This window comes from Monodelphis domestica, chromosome 2 (assembly GCF_027887165.1).
Source record: "Monodelphis domestica isolate mMonDom1 chromosome 2, mMonDom1.pri, whole genome shotgun sequence".
NCBI lineage: Eukaryota > Metazoa > Chordata > Mammalia > Didelphimorphia > Didelphidae > Monodelphis > Monodelphis domestica.
This window is the reverse complement of record NC_077228.1, coordinates 119,146,462-119,164,668: the sequence shown is the minus strand read 5'-3', so window position 1 is coordinate 119,164,668 and position 18,207 is coordinate 119,146,462. Positions and strand designations below refer to the sequence as shown.

The 18,207-nt window shown below is 37.1% G+C and overlaps 1 protein-coding gene across 2 annotated transcripts in view; it reads right to left on the bottom strand.

Annotated features, from left to right (window-relative positions):
* PPP2R5A (protein phosphatase 2 regulatory subunit B'alpha) overlaps positions 1 to 18,164 on the bottom strand; it is an 87,143-nt gene extending 68,979 nt beyond the window's left edge. The window contains exons 1-2 of one of the 2 annotated variants that reach the window (XM_056815897.1): positions 17,208 to 18,164; positions 16,905 to 17,106 (exon numbers count right to left, since the gene is read on the bottom strand). In XM_056815897.1, the coding sequence (XP_056671875.1) occupies positions 16,905 to 17,073 (169 nt within the window). In that variant the 5' untranslated portion in view covers positions 17,074 to 17,106; positions 17,208 to 18,164. Of the gene's footprint in view, positions 1 to 16,904 lie in introns of both variants that reach the window. The other variant, XM_001366765.5, reaches the window with a different exon arrangement.
* Positions 18,165 to 18,207: the final 43 nt, after the last annotated feature.

The following is an 18,207-nucleotide window of genomic DNA, read 5'->3' as shown; positions in this document are numbered from 1 at the left end:
GGAAATATCTGAGGCTAGATTTTAACCCAGGACCTCCTGTCTCTAGGTCTAGCTCTCAATCCACTGAGCCACTCAGGTGCCCCTATCCATGTGATATATTTAACAATTTTTGGTTTTCCTTTTACTCACCTAGTATTTGAGCAGACTTGGTTCATCACTTTTTCAAAGTAGTTTTACTTTTCAATATGTTCTGGTTTTGGTTGCAAATGTTTGTTTGTTTGTTTTTTTATTTTGTTGGAAGCATAGCACTTTTTCCAAAACTACATAGCAAGATCTCTAGAAATAAATACGAGTTTTAAGCCTGCTATGATCACTCACATTTGTTTTCTTTTTCATTCAGGATTTAGTACTCAAACTAAGTTAGTGGATATTTGCCATCATCTATCTTGATTATTTAACACTCTACTTTGCATTTGTTTCAAGCATTCAAATATCCACAATGGGAGATGGATCATAGGCTTAGAGTAGGAAGGGACCTTAGAAGTGATCTAATTCATTTCCTTTTACTTTACAAATGGGGAAATTGAGGAATTTCAGTTATTTGTCCAGGGTCACAACAAAGTACTAATAACATAGGAATTCAAAACCAGTACTTTTCATTGTAACACACTAATTCATAGGTATTGGTGGGAAAATATTAGAGGGAAAAATTAAGAATACAAATGGACATTGGTGTTTTAGATATGCCCAGTCAACTCAGAACAAAAAAACTGATTATACATCCTCTGTTATTGGATCTGCTCAAAGGTTGATCCTATACCAACATGAAGTAAACATTTTGTCACATGATATATTCCCACCAATCTCTGTAAGTTAACAACATTGACAGAACACACATACTGTGTACAACCACAGACCACAAAGCAAATTAGTTTCCTGTGCACACTCATCAACCCTTATAAGTTTTCTCAACTAATCCTTTGTACTGTTTCACATAACCCTGAAGTTTCACAGAATGGATTCTAACAAAGGCTCTCTTAATGAAATCAAGGTCCTTTGGATTCAAGTGACAAATTAAGCAGCTACTCACCTCCCTCCATCCTATCATTTTTCTGCACTGATTTCTTCAGTATACACATACTGTGTTAAATACTCTAGTGGGATGTAAAAAGTCTTAAGCATATCCTTCAGGAGCTGACATTTCATTAAAGAATTCACTAGTTAAAAGGCCCAGATTTCTGGTTATTACTTCCTTTCTCTGCCACTACTATCTAATTTTTCTCCTTGACCCAAAACTACCCCTAGATCTGCTCTATTTTTGCCCACCAACTCCTCTTTTTATCCTGCACCAAAATCTCTGCTCTTAAGCAGAAATCTATATTGCTATCTTACACCCTGTCCCTTTCTGGTAGCAAAACTACTCTAATACATTTGTGACACTAGATCACTATTCCAAAAATACTGATCCTATTTAAGCATGAGGAATTGGTTGGGGATGACCAGACTGCTTATTAAGAGATGTACAAGTAGAACAGAAAATACTTTTTATTCTTTGCTAGGGTTGAGGAGTGGGGGTAGAGTGTTGTTATCGTCCAGTCATTTCAGTCATGCATGAGTCTTTGGGATTTTCTTGGCAAAGAGACTCAAGAGGTTTGGCGTTTCCTTCTCTGGATCATTTTACAGATGAGGAAACTGAAGCAAACAGAGTTAAATGACTTGCCTAGAGTCATATAGCTAGCAAATGCCTGAGGCCATGTTTGAACCCAGGAATAGCAGCCTTTCTGACTTCAACTGGCACTCTATCCACTGTATCATCTGGTTGTCCCTGAGGGTGGGATCAGAACCATTAAATACAACATTTTGAAACCGAATACACCAATATTTTGAGAAATCACTGACAGTTCACTTAAAATATTTAAATTAACTTGCTAGAAATAATATACCGAAAGAGAACTTATGAGTTAAATAACTACTAAATAGGGATTTAGTAGGTTTCTTTGTTTCTCTCTCTTTTTTTTTTTTTTAATAAACCCTTACCTTCTGTCTTGGAATCAATATTGTGTATTGGTTCCAAGGCAGAAGAGTGGTAAGAGCTAGGCAATGGGAGTTAAGTGATTTGCCCAGGGTCATTCATCTGGGAGGTGTTTGAGGCCACATTTGAACCTAGGACCTCCTGTCTCTAGGCCTGGATCTCTATCCACTGAGAAACCCAGCTGCCCCAATAGATTTCTTTTTAAGTTCAAAATGAGAGAAAGCTGAAATTCAGGGCAATAAAAGAAGGGAGAAAGAGAAAAGCAGAAGGTCAAAAAGACATGCTAGATTCCACAAAGGGTCTGCCTTCTTCCCAGAAAGAGAATGGGAATATAGAAATATGCTCTAGTTTCTTAGTAATGGCTCAATAGGTGTGGAAAGAAAATTTTAGGTTGAGCTCATGGGGATCAATCACAAGGTAAATTACTTCCTAGTTTTGTCCCTTTAGCAAAAAAATGACCTTTAAAAAGGCAAGCCATGGGTCAAACTTCAAAGCTTAGAGAACTTAAGAAAGCAAGGCCTTTTAAAATAGAAAATTGAAATGGATACATAAAAACATAGGAAAACTAAACACCTTAATTTGTCTGTGTCACAAAATTCATTCTTCTTGACATGCAATTCTGCTACTATAATTAAAAGATAGTATCATTACTGCATAATGGCTATTATCTCCTGGGAAATATTTTTTCTACTGATTTGTGGAATTTGAGACTAAAAGTAAAAAAAGATTGTGAGCTGAAAATAATCTTAAAGGTCATAGATAGAGTCCATATCAATTTTACAAATCAGTAAAGAGGAACACAGCAACCACACCAGTAAGTGTCTAAAGGCAGGATTTCAACCAGTAAGTGTCTAAAGGCAGGATTTCAACCAGTAAGTGTCTAAAGGCAGGATTTCAACCGTCTTTTTGACTCCCAATCTAACTCTATCCACTACTCCACACTGCCTCTGAAAGAACTGTTTATTTCCTAATAACAAATAAGCCTGTATAAGCGGCTAGGTAGCACAATGGACAGAGAGAGTGCTAGGATCTGGTTTTAAATCTGGCCTCAGACATTTTCTAGATTCAGGGCAAGTCACTTGCCCACAACTGCCTAGCCCTTACCCTTCTTCTGTCTTAAAATAGAAGAAAGAAAGAGAGAGAAAGAGAGAGAGAGAGAGAGAGAGAGAGAGAGAGAGAGAGAGAGAGAGAGAGAGAGAGAGAGAGAGAGAGAGAGAGAGAAGGAAGGAAGGAAGGAAGGAAGGAAGGAGCCTGCTTTCACATATTTCATTTTTTTCTTTCAGAATTATTTGTAAGAATAAGCTTTCTCAATTGCAAATTTTTTGTTATGTATCAGTGTAATTATATTACAAAGTAACTATGAAAAAGTAGTACTCAGGTATGGAAAAGCCTCTAAGGTTCAAGTTTCTAAGAGAAGTTAATATTCTGTTAGGAGAAACTTTCCCCCAGTTATTATTAACATTGTTGTCATGTTGGCTATATTATAACAGTGTAGTCTTTGGTTATACTGATACAAAGACTAACTTCCCATGAATTTTGTGCTGGATCCACTATATACACAGACGCCTTGATTCATTATAAACTATGTCATCTCAACCAGACCCCTGACTGCTACATCCTTATCCTTTTATTACTCCTTAAATGACTTTCTATATATGTTCCTCAGCTATAATTCCAGACTTTCTTTCTCCTTAAGTCTCTATCACACTCTCTTCATCTTTCCTTTTAATATCTGATCTTCTACTTTGCCAAAAACATTCAAATCATTCATCTTAAGATCCCTCTTCTCCCGTTTTATACCTCAAAATCCCTAAACAATGTCCTTCTCCTCCTACATCTTTTTTATTTGGCTTGCCTTGATAAAATTAAATTCTCAAAAGAGTCAAGATATCTCAGTGTTGTTGCTTTGGTCTTTGAAAATGCTTCAGGAATTCCATGAGAACAGAAAAGACTTCAAGGAACTGATGCAGAGTGAAAGGAGCAGAACCAGGAGAACATTGTACATTGTACACAGAGACTGACACATTATGGCATAATTGAATGGTGTGAATTTCTCTACTAGTAACGATGCAATGATCCAGGACAATCCAGAGGAACTTATGAGAAAGAACGTTATCTACATCCAGAGAAAGAACTGTGGGTATAGAAATGCAGAAGAAAAACATATGATCGATCAGGCAGTTCAACAGGGATATGATTAGAGTTTTGATGATAAAAGATCACTCTACTACAAATACAAATAATATGGAATGATAGATTTATAACCCCGGCCTGGGGTGGGGGATCATAAATCATGTCACCATGGGAAAATATTCTAAATTTTAAAAGGGGGGGGGGGGAGAGAAAAAAAAGAAAATGCTCCAGTCCTGATGGGGACTCAGAAAAAAGCCAAACTTCTCTTTTTAAGTCCTAGTTCCCATTCTATCTCTTCTCTGGGAGATTGTTTCTTCAACCACCCTCCCTCTCATCTCCAGTCTCTTCCCACTTCCTGGTGATTTACCTGTTTCCTACAATATATCCAAATTTTCCTCATCCTTAAAACTAAAAAGCAAGACAAACAAAATCCTTCACTTGACCCTACCATCTCACCAAGTCATTGTACCCTTTTTCCCAGCTAACTGGTAGAAAAAGTGGGAAGACTTATGAACTGATGCAAAGTAAAATGAACAGAACCAGGAGAATATCATATATAGTAAGAGCAAAATTGTAAGGATGACCAACTGTGAAAGGCTTCACCACTCTGATAAAGATAATAATCCAAAACATTTCCAAAGGACTAATGATGAAAAACACAATTCACTTCCTCAGAGACAACTGGTGAACTCTCAAGTATATATTAAAGTGAAATATGGAAATATTTTCTATGATTTCACATGTATAATATAATGTTGCTTGCCTTTTTATGGAGGTGGAGAGACTGAAGGGAGGGAGAAAATTTAATACTCAAAATTTTTTTTAATAAATTATTTTTTTTTTTAAGAAAAGACATCTATACGTGTCTCCACTTATTTACCTCCCATTCATATCTCAACTTTTGCAATATGGCTCCCAATCTCATCATTCAACTAATCTGTTCTCTAAAAAATTTATCAGTCATCTCTTAACTGTTAAATTCCAACAGCTTTTCTTCAAGTCTTCTCTCTAAACCATCACAGTCAGTCAATAAACATTTATTAAGCACCATATTAGTGCCTGATGAGGACAGGTAGGTGGTACAATGTATAAAATGCCAGTCCTCAAAGCAGTAGGATCTAAGTTTAAATCCAGCCTCAGACACTTTATAGCTGTATGACCTGGGCAAATTATCTAACCCTATTTGCCTCAGTTTCCTAATATGTAAAATGAACTAGAAAAGGAAATGTCTAGCCATTCTAGTATTTTTGTCAAAAACAAAGCAAATAGTAGAGTTGGATGTGTCTGCAACAACTGACCAATAACATTCACCAGAATCTGTCATAAGTACTAGGGATGTAAAGAAAGGTAAAACCATTGTCTCGCAGGGAGCTAACAATCTATTAGGGTATATATGCAATAAGCAAATAACTTTTAAAACAAGCTATATATATGAGATAAATAAGAAATAATTAACAAAGGGAAGGCACTGGAATTAAGAGAAATTAGGGAAAGGCTTCCTAGAGAAGGGGGGATTTTTAGTTAGGACCTGAAGGAAGCAAATAAAGTCAGGAAACAGAAACAAGGAGGGAGAGCATTCCAGATATCAAAGAGTCAGGAAAAATCCCTGGAGTATCTTATTTAAGGAACAGCAAAGAGGCTGGGGGTGATGGTGGGGGGAGGCAGCTAGGCAGCTCAGTGGATTGAGAGCCAGGACTAGAGATGAGAGGCTCTGAGTTCAAATTTGACCTAGACAATTCCTAGCTGTATGACCCTAATCATCATTGCCTAGCCCTTACCACTCTTCTGCCTTGGAACTAATACACAATACTGATTCTAAGACAAACGGTAAGGATTAAAAAAAAGAGGCCAGTGTTACTGGATCAAAAAGACAGTGTAGAGTATAAGAAGCCTAAAAAGGGGTGAGGGTAGATAGGGGAGATATAGTGAGAGAGATTGGTTTGAACACCAAAGAGAGGATTTTATAAAATTAACCCTGAAGGTGACAGCTGTGTATTGAGGAGGGGGGAGGTGACCTCAATAGACAGGCATTTTAGAGAGATCACCTACCTTGTCCCACAAGGCTCAATCCTTGCCTATCTTCAGATCCAATTGATTCACTTATCATCTTTGCTAAGATGATGCCCAGATATACATAGCAAGAGAAAGATTCACCTGTATTCTCTCTCCTAAGCTCCAGTCCAACATTACCAACTGCCTGCTGGATACCACCAATTGCATGGCCCATAGGCATCTCAAACTCGTGCCCAAAATAGAATTGGTCTTCCTCTACTCCTAAATATATCCCATCATCCTCTAAACTTCTCTTAATCTGTTTTACCATTCTTCCAATGACCTAGTCAAAAACTGAGGGCTACCATCCTCTTCCCCCTTCCCTACCAAATTCAGTTTGTCTAGTTCTTGTTGACTATTTCCACATCTCTTGCATCATTTTCTCTCTTTCCAACCACATGACTACTATTCTAGTTTAGGTCCTTATCACCTCACCCCTCCCCCAGATGACCAAAATGGGTTTCCTTCCTTGGTTTTCCAATTCCTATTCCACTTTCCAATCTTCCAATTACCAAAATAATTTTCCTAAGGCATAAGTTTCACAATATTATTCCTCAGCTCAATAATTTATTTTTACTGGCACTCCCTGACAGTATCTTCTTTCTGTTGATTATTTCCTATTTGTCCTATATAGCCTATTTACACTTGGTTGTTTACTTGTTTTCTCCCCCATTAGACTATGAGGTCTTTGAGGGCAGGTACCATCTTTTGCCTTTCCTATATCCCCAGCATTTAGCACATCACTAACACAGAGTAGGTACTTTATAAAACGTTTCCCGACTGACAGTACAAACTCTTGAACTTGGCCTTTATGATTTAAAGTCATTCACAATCTGGCTCTAGCTAACCCTTCTGGACTTATTTCACATACTATGTTCCAACCAAATAGGTCTACTTGCTTTCCTAAGAACTTGACATACTATCTCCCACATTCTAGATTACATCTTACCTATCGTCACCACTATCTTCAGCAATTTCTCTCTCCTCCAACCTTCCGTCTCAACAAAAGCTAAAATCATAAAAATAGAACCTTAAAAGAGCCTTTAAAGGTTACCTAATTCACCCTCAATCTGTTATCTCCCTCATCCCCCCAACATCTCTGTCAAGTGACCATCCAATTTCTACTTAAATATCTCTTCCTGTGGTGAGAAATAGTGGTCACACTAGAATCAGGACATGGTCCACAGACCAAAAAAAAAAAAAATTTTTTTTTCAACCAGTAGAGCATGGAAGAAGAGAAAAACTAAGATATCTCTAAATTCTGTCTCTTTTGCATTTGTTTTTTGTTCTCCTGCCTAGAGATCTGTTGTTGTTGTTGTTGTTTGCCTAGAGTTCAATACTGTTATATTTCTGCAAGAAGGCAGTCAAAGCTACAACTCAGTCCATTTAATTGTTCCTACTTATTAATAATGATTAAATTCAGTGACTCTTTAATTTACTAGGAGATCCTAGTCAAAACACTTAGACATCTTTTTCTTATTTCTCATCTTGAAGCTGAGCAATGTTTTCTCTCACAAAATTATTTTGATTACAAAACTCAGGTTATTGCAAAAAGAAAAAACATAATAAACATATTAGTAAATATAATAAATCAAAACCAATAAAGGAGGCATAAAATGTCATGATTATAACTTTGAATATAAAAGATTTCAGAGGATATTTATGAAATAAAGAGATCTATATTCAGTAGGCCACTTGCCTAAGACCAAAAGGAAAAATCAAGATTTCATTTTATAATTGCTTAATAACAAATATTCCTCATGTTCATTGTTATATCATACAAAAGCAGTTATTCTATTTACATTATTGTTGGAAATGGAAATGTTCTTCATTTTCATGCTGATGTGATTCCAACATAAACTCTAAAGTATGAGCTCATTAGCAAATTATGGGTCTATTTCAGATATAATTAAGTCAATAAATAATGTTCACAAGAACAAAACCTCCTCAGAGGTAGATTTTCCCTTCTCTACAAAATACCATCTACCTCACATTCAGCTGGAAACCATTTAAAATTTCCAAAATTATAATTTTAGTGAATAGATGAGTATCAACCAGAAAGTAAATATTTATTGAATATGTTCATTACAAATCTGAAAAAGTAACTGCAAAATTTGAGAAATTCACATACTTTTAGGATGCTATAGAAGAAAGATCTGAACAGTAAAGAGTGCTGGATTTGGAATTGTGTTGAAATTCCTGCTCTACGATTTACTACCTATTTGATCTTAAACAAACCATTGAATCTTGCTAGATATTGTTCTTGTCTATTAAATGAAGGAGTTGGACTAGATGACTTCTAAGGTTCCTTCTAGCTCTAAAGCTACAATCATATGCTATGATCTTACTTATACTTTGCTTCTGTTGTACCTTTGATTCTATACCAAAAAGCATAACTTATGGAACAAGACATAACCATATTACAGTTTCAAAAGGGAAATAAATTTATCTCTAGTTTCAAAGCTTTAAACAAATTTTCCCCTTTTGGTCAAGGAAAAAAGCCTAAAAGTACAATGAACAAAATAGCAAATCCTATTCTTCTATAAGTAATACTTTACTTTTAGTATGAACAGGTGTTCTTTTTAATAATAAATGCCATATTTTTAGAAGAGGTACATCAGTTAACTACTTAATAGAGCTACAGTCAATAAAATACCCTGTTTTGCTAATTCACGAATAACAAAATCTCTCTAATCTGTCCCAGTTGTCATACATTTTAAAAACAAGAATAAAGTGGACTTTGAATAATAACCTAATCTTTCTTTTGATTAGGAAAAAAGTTTTAGCACTATCCTTACAATTCAATCTTTACAACATATTAGGAACAACATTGTAACATGATTCAAGCAGAGATTTGATATTCCTATGCTATATGTTTCTAGTCCTACATCTAATGCCCTATATGCCATATGGATCTACTAACAAAAAAATTTTAAGAATGTAAATATTTAATTTCTTGATTAATATTCTTTAGCTAGGTCACTGGATCAGTCTGTTCATTACCTAAGACAAAGTGTTGAGAATGCCTGAGTTCAAAATGTAAAACTTTCAAGAAGCCTATTTTTATTAAATAATAAAATACATTTTTGTTGACAAGTAAAATCATTGAATCAATGTTCAAGTTATATATGAAATAACAAAACAAGCTAGTAATGTCATTGTAGATGTAACTAACAGCATCATTCCACCAGGAGGAGTTTGTTTCCAAGAAATTCTTTATTCACCTTAAGTATCCAAGTCAGTAATAGAACCATGATTTTGATTTTGTGAATGTCATTTCTCAACAATAAAAAAATTGCATGAAGGCTGTGTTATCATTAGGTAAATTTATCTTTGGAAAACTTGTTTGAAATGATTAAGTCTCTAAAATTTTTCATTACTTCCCTCTTCTCCAAAATTCATGAGATATTACATGATTTCCTTCAGAAAAGAGAGTTCAAAAGATATGCATAATGAGTAGGCTTTAAACTGCTTATTAGTCCATATCCTGCACCAACAAGTAAAGCCCATTTTGCATAAGCCTGGCTTTCATATAAAACTTAAGAGGAAAAGCACTCATTTCTTGTTATATAATAGTGAACTTATTACAAGTGGTTATATATTTTAACTGTTATCCTTTATTCTCCCAAGAATATTCTTACAAATAAAAAATTCACCTTAAATTTTATAAATAACTGTAAATTGCTCCAGTCAGTCTAATCACAAATATATAATATATATTTGGTACCAAGCATGCCACAATATAATGGAATTATTTTCCAAACAAAGGTACTCAATTCCTTTTTAGCCATAATGAAATAAATATTTTATCATTATCACATGCTATTTATCCCAGAAAACCAGAGTCAACAAATTCTTACTTTAAACTTGCATTCAAGTAACAAACCTGAGTTTCATTTTCTTAACATGATGGAGTGTTAGTGCTCAACTTTACAACTCAAGGATGGTTATTTCAGTGGAGATACTCCTTTCATCAACAGTTTCTGAAGTGAAAAGATCTTCAGCCTGGCAATGAAGCTCACTAAATTTACTAGGCTGGTCTTTAAAAGACACAAATACAAACCATTACTAGCCATGACTTAAAAGCCTTTTCACCTTGGTAGTAAATACTGGAGCTTAACTTGACTAGAATAGCCTTTTAAAAACCCTATTTACATCCTTCTCATCACAATGAGTGAGATGCCAGAAGATGACTTCAGCAGAAGATTGGTTTTTTGCTTTTATTTTTGTTTTAAATCCTTACCTTCTGTCTCAAAGTCGATAGAACATATTGGTGAGCTGTAAGGACTTAGTAATTGGGGTTAAGTGACTTACTCAGGATCAAACAACCAGGAAGTATCTGAGGCCAAATTTGAACCCTGGACCTCCCACAATTAGGCCCAGATCTCTCTTCACTGAGTCACCTGGCTGCCTTAGACATTTGGTTTTAAACACTAAAACTTACTGGTGTTCATTGCTTCCCCCCCTCCTGCCCCCAAAGTATTCTTTATTTAGACTTTGACTAAGGATCCTTCAAAGGTACATTAGGACCAAAGACAAGGAAGAGGTAGAAAATACTACCAGGTATGGTAGTTTGGGGTAAAAATTGATAAAAATACCAAAATAAGTAGTTTTATAACCAAAATATTCTATTTGTATGAAATCAACTGCTGGTAACAGTAGATATGAGTTCCCCATTGGATCTAGTATGTTAGAATATGTTGCAGTGCATTCTAATAAGAACTATGTGATTCAAGAGAAGGAAACCTGGTTTCCACTTTTAACAAGTTAAGGGGGTTGGGACATGCTATTTGTAGTAGGTGATAGATTTACCATGTTGAAGGAAGAAAAAGAGATGAAACTAAGGATCTTTCCAGTCAAAGTAAAAAAAGCAAAATATATACTCCAATACACTCTTGAAATTGAAGAATACGTTTACAAAACAAGTGCAAAAAGTTTAACTGGGTGGGATGAGATTTTAGGTCTCATCTTCCAAACTAGACTAACAGAAAGCTTAAAAATGAAATGTGATCATGATATGACAAAAATATACTGATAATGAAGTACATTTCAAGAACTCTTATAGAAATTAACACTGGTGCTCAGTTTTAATTTCTCTAGTATAGTAGAATGAGTCTTGGGACTGTTTTCTGCTTGTCCTGCCTTATTCTACTAATATGGACTAAACAAAAGATGTGAGGATGTCTGGGAGAGAGGTAATGTTGGGTAGTGACCAGAAGAATTATGTGTTTGTATTATAGGTTATAAGTTCCATAACATGAACTGTATCTGTTTAACACTTAGTATGCTACAGGCTCTTATGGGTAATGATCACAGGTAAATCTATAATATTAAAATTGTTTTGAATGTGACAAAAAAAACCCCAACAATTCATATTGCAAAGAGGATGAGTTACATTCACAATCATTGCATCTTACACATAGCTTAAAAAAAAAAAAGATTGAAGCAGTTGAGATTCTATCATATGGCCTGCCCTAGCCCAGAATCCATCAGATCCCAAGAGCTAAAATTAACAAACATGACTACCAAATGAATAAAGAAAAAAAAAAGGTGATTTTAAAACCCTGAGAAGTAAAACAAAGAAAAAACAAATAAACAAGAGTTGGGATCACTTCTACCACATCAAACCGGAGAGTTGGGAAAAACTCTCTTCTTATATCAAAAACTAGCAAGTAAGTAGCTAATGAGACACATGAAGCAAGAGAAGTTTAGGAGGAAATAGTAAAACTAATATAAATAACAAAATATGCTATGATCACCAAGCAAGAAAAAATGGCATGAGTGTCAAAAGAGGCCAAGGTCAATGAGTAATATATTTAAAATATGGCCTTAAGTTGTTCTTTTAATGAAACTGATCTCTGTCAAATCTCCAAGTCAATAAAAATGTAAATATAATTCCAAAAGCTTCACTTATTCTTAATTAATCACAGTCAATCTTATCAGTAAACAATAACTTCAATCCCCAAATGATAGTATTTCCTTACATTAGGTTCTATTGCAGAATTGATGGGTGGGGGTGGGGGAGATGAATAGGCCAATAAACTTCAGAAGAAGAAACTGAAGTTCAAAGGCAACTTCTCTGCTGTGATAGTAAAACGCTTATGGGGGAGTAGGGGAAGAAAAATAAAAAGAAACATTTCTAGGATGAATTAAGTCTCCCCCTACCAAGGCTGACTAACCTGCTGTTTCTCTACATTTTTGTTTTCTAATGTGATTTGTTCTATTCAATTAGACATTTACAAAATAATTCTCATCAATGAATGAAAAGGGCAATGAACTGGAAAAAGAGAAATTTGATCCTAAATAGACATACAAGGCTGAAAGACTTAAATAGAAAAGTCTGTATGTGAAGATTAGCAATAGATACTATATTTAGGAACAACTCTTAGATATATATTCTAAGAAATTAAAACCACTGTATGTTCTAGCCATGATAGATCTCCAAGAAAAAGTACCTAAGATGATGGAATTTATTTATATATATACACATGTACCCATTTATATACCCATTTTTAAAGAATATAGACAAAATAAAATTATTCCTATTCTTCAACAATTTAAATAAGTAATTTAGTTGAAATAAAACTAAGGTCCATAGGCTTTATAAAACTTGGGGGGAGGGAGAGTTGGAAGAAGAGTAGATTGTACTTTTGCCAAGAAAATTCTAAGAAAATCTTTCAGATTTTAGATGATAAGAATTTCAGTCTTGGAAGACTGTATGCATTTTCTGGAATATATTTCTCTAAAAAGAAGAATATATACAATTATTATTATAGCAAATTATCTGATCACTTCTTCAAGATGAGGTGCAACATATACTTATTGACTGATAGTTAGGTGAGGTTACCTCCAGCAGGGTATGTGAACCTCCAATTTCAAATTTCTTTTTATCAGTCAATTTATTCAGTGTCTACTATACTCCAAGCACTGTCACAATTCTTTTTGTAAGGTCCATCTGCTTTTTTCTTGGTTTATAAGTATGGCTTCTATTTTTTATGAGCTGACTTACCTTACTCATTTCTATATAGAAGAATCTAAGAATGTGACATTTGTACTGACAAATGTTGATTTACAAAAATTCAATTTAGATTCGTCATATTTTAGAAGTACTAGGTAAGTTAAGTAAGTTAATCAAACTTAAGTAATTTATATACATGAGTCATTTAATCAAATAAGTTATGACAAATTTTAAATTTTTGTAATTTAAATAAATCCCACTGTGAAAAGCAAATCACTTCCTACCTTATCTTTTGCAAAAACCCAAGTTTTAAAATAGCAAGTCTACTTAAGCAAGGGTTCTTAATCATTTGACCCTGGAATAAATTTCAAGGGATGGGGAAGAAATGATGTCTTTATTTTCACTAGCATCTAACTGAAATTTATTCATTTAAAAACATTCTGAGTTGGGATCCACAGGTTTCAATAGACTGCCAAAGAGGTCCATGACACAGGAAAGGTTAAGCACCCCAGGTTTAAAGCAAGTTATTAATATCTGTATTAATTTTTTTGATATGTTTTCATAGCTACTCAGGCTAATTCTCCCAAAATACTTGATAATAATGTCTGCAATAAAGATTGGAAAACTTTAAGTAGCTCTTTACTCTTGGGTTGGGGAAAAGAAGGGAAATTTCTCCCTGGAAAACAGTAACTATACCTTGTCCCAAAGTAAATTCAAATAAAAAAATTGTATATTCCTGCCTTGAAAAGTTTAATAAGCTTGTTCTACTTTATTATTTAGAGTGATTGGGTTGCTCAAGTGATACAACAGATGATATGTTTTTTTAAAAAAAGTTAAGTGCTATACAAATTCAAAGTGGCAGTGTTTTTTAAAACCCACATTATTTTTTAAACATTTGGTTACTCTTCAGGATGATAGATTTGCTAAGGATTTAAATTTTCCCCATAAAACACCAAAATCCATTTTAGAAATCATTTTACAAAAATGAGCTTCTTATAGAGATAGACTAAAGATTGGATTATTTGGTTAAGTAATCTCTGCACATGGCACACTGGAGAAAGCTAGCTGGCATGCTGCCAGCATTGGGCCTACGTGAACAGAGTTGTAACATGAGCAGGTGGGTACAAACACCAGAGTTTCTGAATGCATATGTATACTTATTTTACTTTTATAGTAGGATAAAATTTAAGAGCATGGAGAAATATGCAGTTTCTGATATATATATTACCATAGTCTTCTCTCTCTCTCTCTCTCTTTTGTTTATTAGAGCTATATCTTAACCAAATGAGAAAAACAATATCACTTGCCAAGAAGGAAAATATTATGTTTGGCAACTGCTATTGCTATACTACTAGTTTCTCTTATTAATTAGGCACAAATAATGTTGAATGAAGCAATGGGTTAAAATCTGCTTTCCCAGAAGTTTAGAAATTCTATTAAAATTATCTAGGCCTCCCTATTGGTATAAATAGAGGCAAGGAAAACTTTTTTGTTGTTTGTTGCATGAGCTCTTTTTATTAAACAGATAGCACTTTCCTAATGAATGTTTATATTCCAAAAGGTGATCACTAAAAACAAAGGTCCAAGAATGAAACCTACATTCACTGTTAGATTTACTACTAAAACATTATAATTTTGTTGTTCCTCTCCACAAGAGACCAAACACTAAATTAAATGAATAACTCTTTCCATTTGTTCAAACTATATGCCATTATAAAAGAACACACTTATGTTTGACCTTGAACAGTAAGCTAGCACCAATCATATGAAATGAAGCAAACGTTTCTCCAATTACCTTTTAGGATAGTATGAACAGCACTAAGAGGCTAGGGAAAGGGAAAGTTTTAAAGGTAGAATTGCCTACTTTACAGGATACTCAAGAGCTTTTTTTCTCAATTTTTCTTTTTTGTTTGGCAGTTAAGTGAATATAGTATTTAAAAGTTTTAAAGTAATTTATACTGTACTTTAAACTGATTTTAATATAGCAAAATGAAAACTATTTCATGTTCTTTTTGCTAACTACAAAATTAAATTGATAACTTAGAATTAAACTTTTTTTTTATCCCAGTTTTGATTATTGAGGCTAAACAAAGGAAAGATGTGAAACATCACTCTCAAATATTTCTTGGCAATGGCTACTACTGACTTGAACTCAAGCGACCAAAATATCTAGGTTCCAATTAATTTTTCTAACAGAGCAGGAAGTAAGCTTAAAGCAGATAATAAATAGATGCATCACGTCACAAATTCCACCTCTGTTCAGTTTGATTCTGTTTCAGTCCCTGTCTAGTTTTCCTTTTTTAAAAAAAATACATGCTATTCAAAGGCATCCTAAGAAGCAGAAACAATTCTGGGGATTTCATATATACTGTAAAGGTTTTCTCTGAGGTTGCTTTTGGCCCGGAGACCCAGTCTTATCCAGATTCACACAGCTGGGAACTGGACTAGATTGGTGGCAAAGCAGAGAGAAAATATTTTAATATGCACTATGTACCTTTCATTGCTAAATACTTAATGTGAATCTTTTATTTTTCAGGCCTTAAAAAAATATAAAATTTTACTGAATTTCATCTGTTGTGACTAGTCAATCTTTGTAGTTTTTATGAAGTAGCTCTCTAAAACTGTCAAATGGAATTATACTTTATAATCTCAGACAAGCATCCTTACCCAATAAACCCATCAAAATCATACAAATCCAAAGTATTTCTGAGACAAAAAAGGAAAATTACAGTACTTCCCAAGAACACCAGGGATCAAAATCTTATAAACTTAGAGGAAAATCCAATGGAACGAATTTCCTCTGCATAGCTTTGGATAGAATCTCATTCTAAATTGCTGTACAAAGCCATAGAACTCTATGGACGAACTCAACTAGAGAAAATTCCATAGCACTTTGAAGAGTATTCACTTCATTTTGACTTTCCCAGTTTACCTCAGTTGCCTCCGGAGCCCATAAGGAATTGTAAAATCTATATGGTCCCCAGGTTAGGAAAATGAATTTGTTTTGCATTTTCCAGTCAAAAATTTCACTCAAAATGTAATACCCATCTTAATTTCCTAAAACTCAACTAACTAGGACAGCTGTTTACATTAGCAGTCTTCATCAACATGGCCTCTAGGAGTAATCAGTAGAAGAGGGAGTTTGAGTTGTGTGGGTTTGGGTGATTGTGTGTGTGTTTGACGAGGGGTGGGGTGTGTGTTCCTGCGTGTGACTTAGACTACAGTCTATATGTATGTATGTTTGTGTGTGTGTGCGCGCGCGCGCGTCTGTGTGTTCTGTGTATGTGTTCCCAGTCTAGTCATTACCCCAGAAGTCAAGGCTTAGAGTAGTAAAGAAAAGTGAGACCAGAGGAAAGCGAATGTCGGAAGATGAGAAGAAAGCTGGGCGGGTGTTAAAGCAAGAAGGAGGCAGGATAGCTTTGGAGAAGTGTGCCTAAGTTTAACCTGCGTTCAAAGCCAAACCGCAGGCAATCGAGGGAGTCCCGGTGGCAGAAGGGAACCAAGATTTGCCAAGGTGGTTGCAAACTCCAGCTAAAGAGAAAGGAAGGCCTGGGTAACTTTTCCTCCAGGAGGCCTTCAATACTTCGAGTGGTTCGGTGATTGGAATTAGGGGGAACAAAATTCGTAAACAAAAACACCACCATCTCGGCACCTCCTTGTAGGTACAACCAACACCTCTAGCCCCCCAAAAGCTAAGAGCAAGCTGGGGGTGGCGGGATGGATAACAACCCTGGCCCGGGAGGGAGAAGGGCGAGCCTAGCAGGGGCCGACGGCGGGGACTGCGGTTACCTTTGAGCTGGGGCAAGGGCTGCAGCTCGGGCAGGTTGCTCTGACAGCGGAACTGCGACGAGCCCTGCGCGCGCTTCTGCCTCAGCGCCTTGCGCACCGATTTCCGGGTGAAGCCGTCCACTTTCTCCGCGGCTGAGATGGCGGCGCTGGCCGGGGACGACGACGACATCGCGGCCCCCGAACCCGGCAGCTCAGGCTGGCGCTGCATGGAGGCGGCGGCGGTGGTCACGGCAGGAGGAGAAGGAGGAGCGGAAGCCCCCCCTCCCCGGCCCCGTCACCCCCAGCTGCCCGCACCCTCCCCACCTTCAGCTCCCAGAGAAGGGGAACCAAAAGCTCCCGCGCCTCCGGAGCACTCCACTCCTTTTTCTCCTCTTCTCGCTCCTCCTGCCCCTGGCCCGCCGGCCGCCTCCCCACTACGTCTTCAGAGCCCCATCTCGGGCTAGGCTCCCAGCGCCGCACGCGCTTCTCCCGGGCTGCGAGAAGTTAGGGGCTGCGGTCGTCGAAGGCGGGCGGAGCTGGAGGGAAGTTCCTTGGAGTGCGGGGAGGGAAGGATATAGAAAGCCGTCCAGGAGAGCGCTTCAATTGCCGCTGCCGCTTTTGGTACTCCTGCCGGGAGGCTCCCCTGCCGCGGCCATCCCGGGGCTCCGCACGGCCCGAGCTGTTGCTGCCACTGCTGTTGCCACCACTCGCCGCTGCCGGGATGTTCCCCCCACCCCCTTGGTGTCTCTTTGCCCCTGGTCAGTGGCCGCCCCTCATACCCGGAGTAGGAGGTGGACCCGCAGTCCCTGACCCTCCACACCACTCCCAGCTCCCAGGCGCTCGGCTCCGCGCCGCCAAGTTCAAACCCCCCTCCCCCACCCGGCCCGCCTGCCAGTCTACAGCCCACGACCAACCCCCGCAGCGCAGCGCAGCGACCGCTACAACTTGTGAGGGTGGAGGATACTGGGGAGGGTGTGCGCGCCCGCACTCCTAGCCAGGAGTTCACCCAGCAGGAGGGAGGGGCCTGCGGCGGGGGAGGAGGGAGGAAGAGGAGCTTGTGTCACTGACGAAAACCGAGAAGCTAATTAAGCTTGGGGGGGGGGGTGGAGGGGAGGGGAAGAGATTCACTAAAAGACAGAACCTATAAAGGGGTGGTGAACTAAACAGAAGTGACAGGCAGTACCCGCCAATGCAAACCGAAGCTATCGGAGCGGGGCGGGACACGCCTAACCGTCAATCAAAGAGCTTGGGTTGCACTTGAAAGAGCTCTGGAGAGACTGAGGTTTGAGGTGGAGGTGGAGGCTTGGTGGGGTGGGGAGGTGGG